Source organism: Alosa alosa, chromosome 15 (assembly GCF_017589495.1).
Source record: "Alosa alosa isolate M-15738 ecotype Scorff River chromosome 15, AALO_Geno_1.1, whole genome shotgun sequence".
In the NCBI taxonomy this organism is placed as follows: domain Eukaryota; kingdom Metazoa; phylum Chordata; class Actinopteri; order Clupeiformes; family Clupeidae; genus Alosa; species Alosa alosa.
Genome location: NC_063203.1, coordinates 8851992 through 8867485, shown reverse-complemented (window position 1 = coordinate 8867485; position 15494 = coordinate 8851992). Strand labels below are relative to the sequence as shown.

The following is a 15494-nucleotide window of genomic DNA, read 5'->3' as shown; positions in this document are numbered from 1 at the left end:
CCATCCTCTACACAGTGGAACACCAACGCCTGCTTCCTTCCTTCCACCACAATACCGCTGCCAGTGCTCATCTCGACACCGCCAACAGCACTAGAGACGAGCAGATGCGCCAACGAGTAGCCGGAGGTTTAAAGGACGGGAGGATTTAAATTAAATACTGTGTGAAGCAACGGCTGATCCTTCGTGGGAGGGGGTAGACTCGGTATCCTTAGCAGCCTGAGAGGGGGAGGAGGTGCAGAGAATGAGCTATTCTTGTACCAGCAGAGAGGCTGTATGTAATAGCCAGGACGCGTCAAGCGCCAGTGTTTCGTTAAACGGTCATAGTTGGAGCGGGAGTGGAGGTATCGACAGCAACATTACCATCGCCAACAGTCCGTCGGAACCGGACTCCGAGTCGCAAGCGGCAATGAAAGTGAAGACAGGGTGCAACGCAACAGACGCGGGGGTCCCGGTTACAACAGAGGAGGAATTGGTTAAAAATAGTGTCATAACCCCGGAGGATGTATTGGGATTACAGAATATCACAACGAGTAAGTGACGCCTGCCTGTAAAATGTCATCATTGAAGGCGCGCACTCAGCTTTGGTTCATTTCTAATAGTTTAACGACCTGCAAACCTGCAAACCAAAAGTGCTTTACCTCTGGTATGTCATGCCAGTGAAGTGTTAACACATCCTTGTGGCTATAGGCGAATTTATGTCTAATGTTTCGTGCCTTTTGTTGTCATAAGATAACCACGAACATCAACACAACCCATGAGGAACTGAACAGTATTGATAGTGATGGAGATGGGGATTAGTGAAGGACTAAAAACACTATAGCCTTATGCAGATGGTTGTCTGACCTTTTAACTATTCGTCTAGATCATAGTACATTGACATTCATATGTAATTACATGTTTTATATCACCTGGCAGTAGATTGAACATTTAGTGTGACCTTTTTAAAGTTGGGAAATTAGTTTGTGCGCTGTGTGTGTGTGTGTGTGTGAGAGAGAGAGAGAGAGAGAGTGTCTGTCTGTCAAGTTGCCCAGACATGGTTGGGTAACAGGTAGGCTATTTTGTGCAACTTACAATGTATTAAGGCCTCTTTAAGTGAGGAACTTAACACACTGTCATTCCCATCGTCGGTTCATCTAACATTTGAGGAGATTCACAAGCAGATTCAAAGATACTATAGCCTAATACCTCACTGTCAATTCATTAACTTATATGACATCTTCCTTTGCATATGTGCCTGTCTGATTATGGTCATAGAGCATATACAATACCCAATGCTCAATGTTTGCATTAGCTGCCTAATTCAATGGCCCTGCAAAAAAAAAAAAAAATGTGATTGGGCTTCCAAGTGAAACCAAGGGCAAAGAGATTCCACTGACCATGTTTAATTGGCCATGCATAAAGAGTCTCGCTGAAGAAGAATGAACAGTGATATGGCTGTATGGCCATTTGTAATGGCTTAACCTGAATAATGGCATTAATTCAGCAGTTGCTCTCTCACGTATCTTATATAATTTGACATGGAATCAACCAGCAGTCATAACATCTCATGTATGTATTTTTTCTCTGTTCCTTTTGTTTATTGCTGGAACAGAACTCAAAGGAAGTAAAGTAAAGGAATGCCGTCATCTAAAAACACACACACACACACACACACACACACACACACACACACACACACACACACACACAAAAAAAACAATGCAACACCCCCCCTCCATATCCTGGCATTTGTGCTCAATTTGATTTGGTTTCACTCTTCCATAACTATTGTATGTCAGAGGACTACAGGACAGAATTTTGTGAAACCACAAAGCTCTCTCGCTTGTATGACAACTTGGCATTCCTGACACCTGAAAGGCTGGGCTGAAGCCTACCTGTATACTGTGTGCAGATTGAAGAGGCATGTCAAGTAGACAGACAGAGACAGGATTTGAGATTGGTAGATACAGTGATGTACTTGAAATATATTACATATGCGGCATACATGTTGTATAGCCAAGACTATTCAGCTCTAAAAATTATGCATATGATGATTGAATTTGGAATATATATGTTATATGTATACAAACATTAGAAACATAACATCATACAGGCCCATATCATTGTAAAATGACAGTAGTTTGAATTCCAGTACATTTTGAATATGTTCTGTTTCATTGCTCTCAATTTCACTCCCTCATGAAAATGAATACCTTCACTATTCAAAGGAATTAAATCATGCAAACACATTTAAAAATCTAATTAAGTTTAGACACAGGGAGCTAGGGGTCCGTTTGTGGGTAATATTTCTTCTCAACTATGTGTTAGTGATTACATAACTCCCACAGAACAGTTACTGGAGAGGAGAGATTTCAATTGTCCTGGACTAATGCTGATATTTATTAAATCGGATGATAGCTGATGTCTGTAGCCACATCCTGTCTCAGCTATAGAACTTTCAAAATGCTTAATTAATTTCAGGCAGTCAAGTCTTGGCCTCAAATGGCCTCTTGTAATGAGAACTGACCTGAGTTCCCCAAACACACACCACCACACACATACACACACCACCACACACATACACACATGCATGCACACACACACCACCACACACATACATGCATGCACACACACACACACACACACACACACACACACACACACACACACACACACACCACACACATACACACAACACACACACACACACACACACACACACACACACACACACACACACACACACACACCTCCACTTCAAGGGCAGTAGCACTCTGGGTGTGTGTTGAAGGGCAGCACCTGGAGCAAATTACCAATTTTCTCTGTTACGGAACCGAACACAGATATTTGATGATGTTGTGTAGAATCATTTGTTCTAGCAAATAATGTGAAAGGACCTCGTCTTTTCCCCAAAATAAGCCTAGTTACAAAAAATGCCTTTAACCATTCACCAATAATCTGATAAATGTATACATCGGAGGTGCAAATATATTTGCACGTAAACAGTGCATAGGACTGTGCATTCATGCCAGTACATTCATGCTGGTTTCCTCATTTACTCCACAGAGACTTTTGTCAACGTTTAACACTCAACCGCTATTAGACCTCAGGGAGATGACGTTTTTAATTCACAGTGCAGTGATCATCATCTCAACTGAACTCTAGTGAGGCCCGACCACTAGGACCAGAGCCAGAGCTCACCGTGCACATCCTGTGTGACTTAGTGATGAAAGACGTTAAACGTTTAAACCATTTGTTTCATACATGGTATTAAGAGATCACGCTGCACTGGCTGCTAATTTGAAAAGAGAAGGCGGCTCTGCTCACTGGCCTGGTTGATTGCATATCCCAAGGAAATGCCTCTTGGACCATTGGACACTGTGTAAAATGAAAGAATACTGTTAGTCCCGCCCTACTTCAGGATTCAGAGTGTTTAGCAAGGTTACTCAGCTGAATTCATTTAAATATTTCTGTGATATCCTTGTTAGTAAGGATGCCATATTTGGCTGACATCATTCACTTCTACTACTTTTACATTGTAGACACTATCTATAGCGTGTTTTGTAAACATTATTAGTGCAATAGAACAGTGGTACATTTGTATTAATTTAATTTTCATTATCCTTCTGTATACACATCGCTAGTGCCTCAAATAGTGTGAATCTAAACCCACTTGAATGACCCTTTGCCTTTCCCTGGGTGATGCTGCCCAGAGAAGCCAGTGGAGTGGTGAATTGTTTTGCTACAGGCCGCCTGTCAGGGAGATAACACTCGTGCTCGGGCAGCCCACTGAAATGCCAGTCGTCGGGCCCGGGGGAAGGAGGGCTTTGTCTTGGCTCCGCCCTGCCATGCCCTGAAAACATCCAACTTGTTTCACTCGATTCGCCCTTTCTCTGTTTCTTTACTGGACTGGGCTGCTGTGCCTTTGGTTGAATGACTGAGTGAGAATAAATGGCTGTAACCTCATCTTCCTTCCACCCCCAGCCAGTAGGCCTACGGGCGATTTATTCCCATTAATGTTTTCCTTTATACAAGTGACATTTTCCCTTTGAAGATACTATCGGTTATTTAACCATCTGGGAGTTTTAAGATTGAATCTGATGGTGTCAAATTGTCTAAAATCTAGTCCTCTCTAAGCTCACTCTGTCAGACCCCACAAGTACTCCAGATTGGAAACTATTCCTCTGCTAAAAAGATATGAGGATGAATTCACTCGCCACATGTTTCAGAAAAGGTGGCCTGCGTCATTGTGAGCATGTGAGAACTGAAATATTGTGTGTGCCAATTCTCTGAAGCAAAAGGAAGTCTCTTCAAGGTGGGGTTGTTTCATAACCCAAATAGCTCGGCTGAGCAACAAGCTGCTTGACTTTAACAGAAGCTAGGCCAAATCAAGTGTCTAATGCTTAGCTATGAAGCCACAGATGCATTGCTCTATATAGTGACTCCAGTGTAGCACACTTTTACATGAAGGCCCTGCTGTTTAGTGTCATTTTGTCAGTCGCACACCCTTGTCCGATGGAAGACATAGTGTGACCTTTCTCATGACAGGAGCAGTACAACAGAGGCCACAGACCACAGCGCTAGTGGTGGATTTAGTTAGGTCTCGGTCTGCTGCAGACGCACGCTGCCTCTAACCACCAGCTGACTCATCGGAGCGCTTTTTGTCGAGGTTTGTGAAAAGAGAAGCAGAGGTCTGAAACGGCATCTCCTCCCTGACAGACGGGAAATGCATTCTTCTTCTCTTGCCTCCTCCGGCAAAGCTGTCTTTTATGCACAGCAACATCAAGAGACTCAGTGATTTCAGTAGATGCAATCAGCCTTCAGAGAGTTTGTATTTGCAACAAAACAACTAAACATCAACTCTCCCCGCTGCATATGCCCATGAACATTGCCATACTTGTAGCTACTTACAAGGTATCTAATGTGTACTATATATACAGTGTGTGTGTGTGTGTGTTTGAGGTTTATGGTGGTTGCCTGTTCACTGAGCTATCTCTATGTCTAAAGAAAGCCTATGGCTGAGGCTCTAACTCCTGACTAATCACCTGGATTATAGTCTATAAATGGCTTCTGCTCTTGATTAAGGCCACTCTCAGTTCATTTTGTCACCAGATGGATCCCCTGTGTCGATGGCAGGGTTCAATTGTTCTGCTGTGTCTTCACAACCAGACGTCTAGAGAGCAGAAATGTCTTTCAGCGTGTTTTGCTTCATTAAGTTGATTCAACTGAATAATGATTACTTTGCTCTTAGTATTTCTTTTAGTTTAACATAAAATCCTCTCTGTATTATTCAAGATGTCAAAAATGGAGCTGTGTTATTAGACTATTTTATTTGTTTACCTCAATAGGGCAGGTGGTGAGGGAAAGCAGGCAGATATTCCGTCTTGACATCAGAAAGCACGTTGCTAGGTGACAGTATTAGAGGAAGTGAAGTGTGGCAGCACTCAGGTTATGAATATGAGCCAGATCAACGATAACACTCAGAGCTGTCAACTACCTCTAATATGCAGGCCCACTTCAACCAGTACACAATAGGGCAAGTGGCTGGTGTTAGGGTGAGATACAAAAACATCTGTATGGACACTCAGAGACATGATAATTTAAGCTTTTTGCAGTAAGGTTTCACAGGAATAATCCATGGAAATGGCCTTTGATATTTAAAATGTCGCCACCATATAAAAAGCAAACTAGGATCTGGTTGTTTAGATCTCTACTTTGAGCTCATTACCTCTGATGAATCATCTCTTGCTCATAGAGGCAGAAATTATATTAAAAAAAAGAAGATATTTGCCGGTTTGAAAGAGGAAGACTGTTTCAGTGTTATTGTTCATGCAAACCACACTGTACTCAGATCTTAAACCTTAACATTTGAGGTTTCCCTGAACCAATTGGTTAGCCTGTTCCCATTAGTTGTTGAGCAGATAGGTTTGGTGGTTTTTGAGACACCACCTAGTGGAAACAATTTCAGATTCCATTTGTCTACCTTTTGAATTGTGTCCATAATGTCTGTTATTCCCCCACTCCATCCACACAATGGAGACTGTTATCATCAGCTGCTGCAGCTGTAGCCAATAGCCTATTTGATCATATTTTCTGGCGTGATTCATGTGAGGAGTTAAGGAGAATCTAGATTTCTTGTGTGATGTTAAAGCCTGGTGCTCATAGGTCCTCTTGCCAGAAACAGCTCCACTCCTCAGCCACTCCAGCACCACAGGGTTTCTCCAAATCAGCCCAAGGAGAATGTCATCATTAGTCAGGGCTTGGGCTCGCCAATGGTTGGCTGATTACGGAGAATCAAGGGACTGTCACTGTAAGAGCATTAAATTATGTAACTTCAGATGTCAGGCTTTAAAATGTATTGACATGCCTTCATCCTGAATAAACGGATGGGTTATCTTTTATCACAGTGGACAATAAGGATCACCACTATTCACCACTGTTTTCTTTTTATTATGATCTTTACCTTTTAACTATTCTTTGACTATATTGCCCTTCTATGCTTTTATTTGTTATTATTGTTTGGTTTTGTTTATGTAAAGCACATTGAATGACCTCTGTGTATGAAATGCGCTATATAAATAAACTTGACTTGACTATTGCAGTAATAAAGCTTTTACTTAGGAAGCTGAAATTTGCTGCTGGTACTTTCTTGATTTTAGTTCACTCTCATGTTAGACATCTTTTGTATTTTGTTTTATATCTGTTTCATTCATTATTTTTTATATCATGAAACACATTCTTATTTAGGCCTGATACCACATCAGAGTTGGGATGCCAAGCCAGTTAGTTATTATGCTCACTGTGAAAAGGTTGCTGAGACTCATTGACAGACTCACTGCATGAGTGCCAAGCGCCCTAAGCACGAGAATGATGTTTGGCGCTGAAGTAGGACTTCAAGTGTCAGGGCCGATCATGACCAAGGCATGGGTAGTGGCAGTTAAACAAGCACCCTTGGATCTTGGCTGACCAATAAGCAGTGGTTTGGAAATGCATATCCATATTCACCACCAGTTTTTTTAAGTGAATTCTGCAGCCTTTTCTTGTATTTGTCACTGTGTGTTTGTTTGTTACTTAGGAGCCTCTGGTGAATTACAGTTGGTGTTGCACTCTCACTTTAACTTATTGATTCTCCATAAATATTCCGGAAATTATTTGTAGGTCATTTTAGAGTAAACTGTAAAAATGCTGATTACTTTATGCTGTGGTGTGCGGAATGCTTTGACAGTGTTTCAAGCTCAACACAAGAACAATTGTTTGTTGGTGTTTAAGCAGGAGAGCTACTTACATTCATAAATCTCTTCATTGGCATTCTAGCAAGCATGTGATGGGTTGTCTTCTTGCTGTCTCACTCCTCCATACTTACCTTCCTGCCCCTGAAAATACACACACATTATGTTGGCTGTGTGTGTGTGTGTGTGTGTGTGTGTGTGAGAGAGACAGAGAGAGAGAGAGAGAGAGAGAGAGAGAGAGAGAGAGAGATTACTGTACATGCATAGTGTTATCTAATGGCCATTTTGTTGTCCTCTAAAGCTTTTGAGAGCTGACTGCCAAAAGACATCTGCTGTGAGGAAGTGAGGTAACGAGTTTCCAAAAAAAGGAGAAAGTTACCCAAAACAATAAACAAACAACAATAATAAACAAAACAATAGCCTACTTAAAAGATATAAGAATGTAGTCAAAAAAGGAGATCACTACAACAAGAATGTGAACAATTTAAGTCTGTCATTTCTAGGTAAAGGGGGTTTGAAAGCACATCAGGGATTGGCAATGAACTTAATAGAATGGCCATTAAGAATGTGACTTCAATAACCGCAGTTCTAAAAATGAAAATGTTTCTGATTTTAATATCAATAAGAACAGCTTGAAACTCAGAAAATGCCTGAGCCCCAATGCCTTCAAGAAACACCACAGTCTTGCCCTTCAACAAAAAAAGAGCAATTTCATTAATTCATCACACAAGAGAGCCATCTGAAAGCCCACAGACGTTAGCAGATATGTGTCCTGTGACTAGCCTTCTCCACATGGCAGGAATAGGCAGCAGGAAGGCTAAAAATACAGAGTGATTGGCTAGAGCCAGTTGAGCCCATCTGTTCGTTAACCTGAAGGAAGAGAGGGGCTTTTTTGTGGGCAGGTTTTTTGTAATCTCAGCAGATCCAGCTTTTAACACAGCAAAATCAGCTTTTGTTCGACAGCACTGAGGGCCCACAATGGGCTGATCATCATCGTCGTCGTCGTCATCATCAGGGTCTGCAGGTAGATCGCCATCAGTATGATATGAGCAGATAGCACAGTGAGAGAGGGACATGTCAAAACCCTGGAGTTTCTTCAAATCCCCTTAGCATCTCCCAATCTGTACCATGTGACGATGAAACAATGTAAGCCTCTTAGGGGTAATCCAACCACACGGAGGAGAGGGGAAGAGAGTGGTGCGGGCAGCCAGCGTTTCACACGCTGCCCGACTGCCCGCCACTGATAGGACAGCCAGGGACAGGAAGCCAGCTGTCCACCCCGGGGGAAGAGGGCCTCGCTCACCACTGACCACTCCCCTTCACTACAACTGCGTGCCAAAATGTTCACTATGCACTGTCCAGCCATTTCCCTCAGTTAGGAAAACCATGCTTTGGTGACATTTATTTACCATGGCTTGTGAGGAAAGCTGATGAAGTCACAAGAAGTGTTAATTTTATGGGAAGTGTTATTCACTATTTATTTGAGAAGCAGTCCTTTGCATCCAAAGACATGTTGTAACTGTGACCTTTCCTATTATAGTCAGAAGGTGCTAGATTTGGGGGGGATCTAGATATTCAAATAAAATTAAATTGGTAATTTCCTATAATGAGGTAAAATTGAAATAGGCATGGCATCCTGAACATTGTCACTCCATAGCCTACCGGTACATGCAATTATTTTGCTATATCATTAATAGCCATTAGTCCAGCTCTTAACAGTGCATTATTCCATACCAGGCAACCTTTTCATCTCACCTCATTTGCACTAGCGTATTGCACTTTTGGATATATATATATACAGTATATATATATATATATATATATATATATATATATATATATATATATATATATATATATATATACTGTATATACTCCTATCTACACGTAACTGGTTGTGGTTGTAAATGTGTGGGGAATTTTGCTGAGCAAAAACAATGATTCTGCATTTTCTGCTCAGTATTTTCTCAAGCTCTAAAATATGTTCCTTAAAGCATGAAAGACTTTGCCAGCCTGAGAACTGTGTTAAAATTTGAGGTCCCTTGCGGTTACACTCATATGTTCTATGAGCTTTATGTGCTGAAACAAAACAGTTTCATTTAATATCTTGTCCTCATAGCTGAACAGAGCCATCCACTGTCTCTAGGGTTGGCCCAGGAGGAGGCCAACACTATCTGATTTGACATGGAAGGAACTGCATCAATAACTCAGTGCTGTTGCATTTTTTTTGTTGCTGTTTCAGATTATCTATGTGGACCAGAAAATAATGTACACAGCATTGACTTCACACGATTCAAGATCCGAGACATGGAGACCGGCATGGTTCTCTTTGAGATAACAAAACCTCCTGTCCCAGGTGGGTGCCAGGCTTCTTTTCCCCTTTCCCATTTTGACGACCTCTTCATACCCTCATCCCCCCTCACATATCGACCTGAAAGACTGTTGGTGTTAGAATGTCCCAGTTCAGCCTCGGTGGATTTTATAATGCCATGATTACCATTTAGATGTATGTGTGTGTGTTTGGGGGGGTGACTAAGAGCACTTCAAAAGCGTGGTGGGGCATCCATGCTGTTGGCCTTTGTGTCACACACAGAGAGCGCCAGGGACAAGAGGGACCTGGACCCCAACGCTGGACGCTTTGTTCGCTACCAGTTCACGCCTGCCTTCCTGAGGCTACGGCAGGTTGGAGCCACGTAAGTGCAAAGACAGCAACAATACACACACACACACACACACACACACACACACACACACACACACACACACACACACACACACACACATACATACAGGCCACAGGCAGCATGCCATACAGACACACTCCCAGCGTGGGATTGATGCATTTTGATTTGATGTGGAATCTATGGCAGAGTTATTGTGTTAGTGGATACATGTAAGAGGCCATTTTGCAGTTCAGCTTTGATCACTCAAGTAGAGGAGGACATCATTAACAGAGGATGCTGATGATTGAGGAGTGTCTTAAAGCATTTCTCTGAGATCGGGTGGCGTTTATATTTTAACCTCTGTCATCAAGAATAAACCTTTAGTAGAACCAACACTGTAGAAAAGGACTCAACACAAAACAGTACATTTGAGTTAAGTTATCTCAGCATGTAGATATGACCTTGTGCATCTGCCTGTAGTAGAATGAAATAGAATGATGAGAAGTGCAAGGGTGGTGAAAGCAAACAAGGAAGAAGGATAAAAGAAGGAGTAGGAAAGCAGGTGATCACAAAAAAGTCCAAGTCAATGTACCTTTATTGTCTCTGAGGGGAAAGTGGTTTGCAGCTGAGGTCATGTAAAAGACAGACAGACAAAAGACTGGTAAATAAACACATCACAGTGGTTGAATAAACACATTTAGCACAAACACAGCACTGAGAAGGCTGTTATGTAACTGCAACTGAAAGAATACTCTATGAATATGCACCTGCCGTCAGCAGTGTTGGGTTATCTTTGTCTCCTGACAAATTTGTTTCGAGAGGAATATTTTGCTCTGTGTATCACTGTGTGTGTAAGGGGAGTGGATTGGTGATTCTGAACATCCTCTTGTTTATTTTTTTCTGTTCTGCCACCACCTGCTTATTACTCATTTTCACAGACACACACACACACATACACACACACGACAGACACAGGCGTGCACAGACACACACACACACACACACAGACACACACACACACACACACACACACACACACACACACACACACACACACACATGCATGAAATGCACATTTGCAGAGATGCTGCTTGGCCATTCTGATATTCTAATTGCCTGCAGTACTTCAAATGAACAGATGGATGTGAGGGGGTACTTGTGTTATTCTTAGAGAGCGAGCCAGAATGGGAATGGCCAATGACAGACTTTTGATGTATGATTCAGTTGTCAGCTGCCCAGACGTACATCATATGACACTGACACAACCAATCTGTGACCAGCCCCTTACACCTCATCTACATACAGAAAAGAGCCAAAATCTCAATTCATATAAGATATATTCCTATAAGTCAATTCATAACAGAGGTGTCAAGTTTATTGCACATAAATTTGACACAACATATTGACATAACCTAACTCAGTCAGAACAACAAGATTACTTGATTAGGTTAAGTTGAGTCAATATGTATTTTTTTATATTGACTTTTATATATTGATATATTGAAGTGAGTACATGCTAATAATAACTGAGTGCTCTGTCATTCACTGTTACCCCATAGTGTGGAGTTCACTGTCGGTGAAATTCCCATTAACAACTTCCGGATGATCGAGAGGCACTACTTCCGTGGCCAGCTCCTGAAGAGCTTCGACTTTGAGTTTGGCTTCTGCATCCCCAGCAGCAAGAACACCTGCGAGCACATCTATGAGCTCCCGCCCCTCTCTGATGACATCAGTATGTATTCTCAGAGTCATTGAACACGTGGAGGACTTCCTATATTGTTTTTGAGTTTATTGAGATTATTTCATTTTTAATCTGATGTATGGTTCATACAGTATATGACACATTCCCTTGCTTTATAACTGCAGATAGAGAAGTGAGCCATTGTGTTTTGTTTCATGATTTGTTTATTTTCCTGCATACAAAGCGTGTCTATGGCCTTGTACGTAATATATTTGTGATGGTGTAGAGTCGGTTATCCTCCTCACTCCCCTGTAAACATTCGCAGCTATTTCATGCAGGCGTTCTGTCAGAAAGACCAGCACAACCACAGAAAATTACCCAGCTGAGAAACAGGGAGCAACTGAACGCAATTACATTGGGCCACTGATGCACTGGCTTCATTCACAAATGTACTTTTCTTGCACAGAGAGAAATGAAATTCTTCATTTTGTCTGTTTCAAACAAATATAAATCGCTGAGACTGATATAACACGCCACTATACCCGTTATATCCATCAGCTTCAGTGCGCTCGGTGTCACTGAGGCCAACATCATTTCTTTTCTGCTTTCTCCCATGCATTCTCTCCCTCAGTGCAACAGATGATCCTCCACCCCTACGAGACGCAGTCCGACAGCTTCTACTTCGTGGACAACCAGCTTGTGATGCACAACAAGGCAGATTACTCCTACAATGGGGGGGCCTAGGCCTCGCGCTCCCCGTCCAGAGGACAGAGGGACAGACGGACAGACATAGTAGGAAGCAGCATACTGGAGGATTCGTAACGATGCAATGGCCTCGACCCCCCGATCAACGCCCCCCACTCTAACCTCTCACCCCTCCACAGTCTGCAGCACCAGCGCCATCTGTGGAGGGCATGATTTCATCAGCGCAATCACGCCTTACTCAGAATAACTTCCCCCAACACACCCACACCCAACCTCATATGCCACCTCAGCCCTCCATGTACACACTGACGACAACACACACACACTCTCTCTCTTTCTCTCTCTCTCACACACACACGCACACACTTTCTCTCAATCTCTCTCTCTCTCACACACACACACACACACACACACAAAACACACACACACACACACACACATACATACATATAATGTACTGGCATAATCCTATTGCACCTACAGAAAAATCCCTGATATGATACTTTGCCAAGCTGTACATTGAAATCTCAAACACAGTTTTCATTATTTCCAGAAACAAAACAAAACAAAAAAAATCCCAGGATGTCACATAGACATTGAGATAGAGGACTTTTGAATAATTGGTTAAAGCAGGAATATGTTTATTTGTGTTCTTAGCAGTGGCTGTACATGAGAGATTTAAGATGTCATTCACCTTATCCTCTGCACTCTTGACTATTTCTGGCGGTTGTCTTTCCTTGCTTGATCTCATGGATCTGATGGGATCTCTCCCTGTGGAACGACTCCCTGTTGTGTACAGGCTTTACACATGCCCTAATAAGAACCAGCATTAACTGAAATTAACCGAAACCAACAATAAATGTCTTTATAAATGGCATGGTCAAAGCGCCTTCCAAAGAAAGCAAAATAAACGCTGCTGTGTAGTTCAGTAGAATATGAGCCCATGTGGTCATTCCAGTATCCTGCTCTTGTTTTGTACAATAGTAGAGGATCTTCTGTATTTGGAAAAAAGTGTCAGTGTTGAGTGGGTATTTGTGACATACGCCTCAGCACACACACTCAAACACAACACATAGTCATTGAAACCCTAGCACACGCATGCAGACTCACACAGACATGCACACTCACACACAACTATCCTCAGGCATAATGCATTGGAATGCCTTTGCGGTGAATAATGTCATTCATCAGCTGAAGCTCTGTGGCAGAATACTGCCATCTTGTGTGGCATTGTCGGTTTTGTAGAGTCATGATCAGTATTGACTGATACTAAAGAGCTAGCGTGACAAGCTATCCTAACAAGATAACTGCGTCATGGTCTTTTTTTTTCAAACGCAGTTAAAAAGCAGATTTTCCGCAGGCATCTTGGTGTAACAGCACCCCTTACATCTTTATTTTCCTTTCAGTGGTTTTATAGCCAATAGACCTCATTCTTTAGGCTACTAGTGGACTTTCCACCCATTAGTGAATACAAAAGACAGCATACAGTAGACATACAGACCAAGAGACTCTTTTCATGTGAATGTGTTGTATTTATACAGTATATACATATATATATATATATGTCTTGTTCCATGTCAGAAATATTTTTACATAGCTTCTATGGTCGAAGTACAAAATAGACAAATCAGATGCTTGTTTTGATATACATTTTGTTTAGTCTTAAAGGTGTGATAGCTTTATTTTCTGTGATATTTGTTGAATAGAAAATAATATATACTGTATGCACTTGGGGACTTTACATGGCATTCTGGAAATAAATATACTTTATGTGGTTTTCTGTATAATTTCTTGTCCTGACAATTTCCTGAGCATTCTTATGAAGATATAATGTTAAATTATTATGAAAAGCTAAATGGAGACATGTAATGTCTCAGCCAATGACAAGACCATTTATAGAGGGACGCAAAATACACCAGCCAGCAGACAAAACTTAGATTAAGTGTATAAACAGCATTGTACACAGGGCTTTGGGATTCAGACGGTAATACTGTGGTTGTTACATGCAATGGGCCTGCTTGCTCGGGCAGGTCAAAAAGACATGACGTCAGAGTTACTAACAGAGTGGTTTTACAGCGCCACCAGATGGAGTAATGCAGCAATCTTATCTATACATTGCTCTGGAAAGGCTCAAGAGAATAGTGGCCTCTCCGCAGAGCAGAGAATTGGGCCTCCGATGTATAATGAACAAAAATGTAACATTTGAACATTTTTGTTTTTGCTCCCATTTTTCAATAATTGAAGTAAAAGATTAGCCTGGAAGCCAGCCAAACTTAGCCCCGCCCACAACATTGGAGAAGATATATTTTTCTTCTATACACAAAAAAGGCTTATTTCTCTCAAATTGTGTTAATAAATTACTCTTCCCTGAGATAATCCATTCACCTAACACATGTGACACATCAAAATATAATGATTAGAAAACATGATTATTGCAGTGTCATCCCTTGGACTCGTCTCGTAAAAGGTAACTCTAAAATGTGCAGTTTAATCACAAAACACAATGCCATTGATGCCACATGTTTTGAGGGAGTGTGCAACTACCTGTGAACTGAATATATGGAGTGCTCACTAATATAGATTTTCAAATAAACATTTTGTGCTCATAGAGGTAGAAGATGGGAGTGTGTTGCATTTATATTTTTGTTCAAAATGTTTTATCTCCCTGTGTATTTCAATACGTATTCCAGTATTTGCATAAAATCACTCTTTGCAGTAAACTGCAATGATACATTTGGTTTGGCTGACATTGTTTTGTATTTGTATGTCGCTTTGGACAAAAGCGTATCCATAACCATAATCATATCCATAACCATAAAAAAAAACATCTTAGACAGAATGATTATTATGAAAAGAGCTGACACATGTGTGGAGGCACTATTACACACTGATACAAATACATTTTACTATCTGAGTGAGGTAATAGATGTTTAACACACTCAAAATCAAATTGCTACATAATTAATGTGTACAGTTAAAGTGTGGTTAACTATAGCATGCTAAAAAAAAGTGCTACTTTAACAATGTTGAGTATACATTAAAAACATACTTTTTGACTATTTTAATTCATTAATCCAAGTAAAAATGTGTTTCATCTAATACACTTTCGCCTCTAGATGGCAGTCTTGTGTACTACAGCACTTCACCAAGTCGATGCAGCCATGATATTTCAGTTACGGATTGGGTAAAAGTTTTGGCTAAGGCTGACATCCCAAGAAAAAATGAATCCAGTAGCAA

At 41.3% G+C, this 15494-nt stretch overlaps 1 protein-coding gene across 1 annotated transcript; it reads left to right on the top strand.

Moving 5' to 3' along the window:
* Positions 1-74: 74 nt before the first annotated feature.
* On the top strand, positions 75-13634 carry unc119a (unc-119 homolog a (C. elegans)). Its single transcript, XM_048263817.1, has 5 exons — positions 75-530; positions 9451-9564; positions 9802-9901; positions 11431-11603; positions 12184-13634. The coding sequence occupies exons 1-5, from the start codon at positions 242-244 to the stop codon at positions 12294-12296; spliced, it is 789 nt and encodes a 262-aa protein (XP_048119774.1). The 5' UTR covers positions 75-241; the 3' UTR covers positions 12297-13634.
* The last annotated feature ends 1860 nt before the right edge of the window (positions 13635-15494 follow it).

Excerpts from the sequence above, each read along its gene's own strand:
- unc119a (XM_048263817.1), top strand. The coding sequence starts at position 242 with ATGAGCTATTCTTGTACCAGCAGAGAGGCTGTATGTAATAGCCAGGAC. Across the intron at positions 531-9,450 it reads ATTACAGAATATCACAACGA|ATTATCTATGTGGACCAGAA; the intron begins GTAAGTGACGCC and ends TTGCTGTTTCAG. Across the intron at positions 9,902-11,430 it reads CTACGGCAGGTTGGAGCCAC|TGTGGAGTTCACTGTCGGTG; the intron begins GTAAGTGCAAAG and ends GTTACCCCATAG.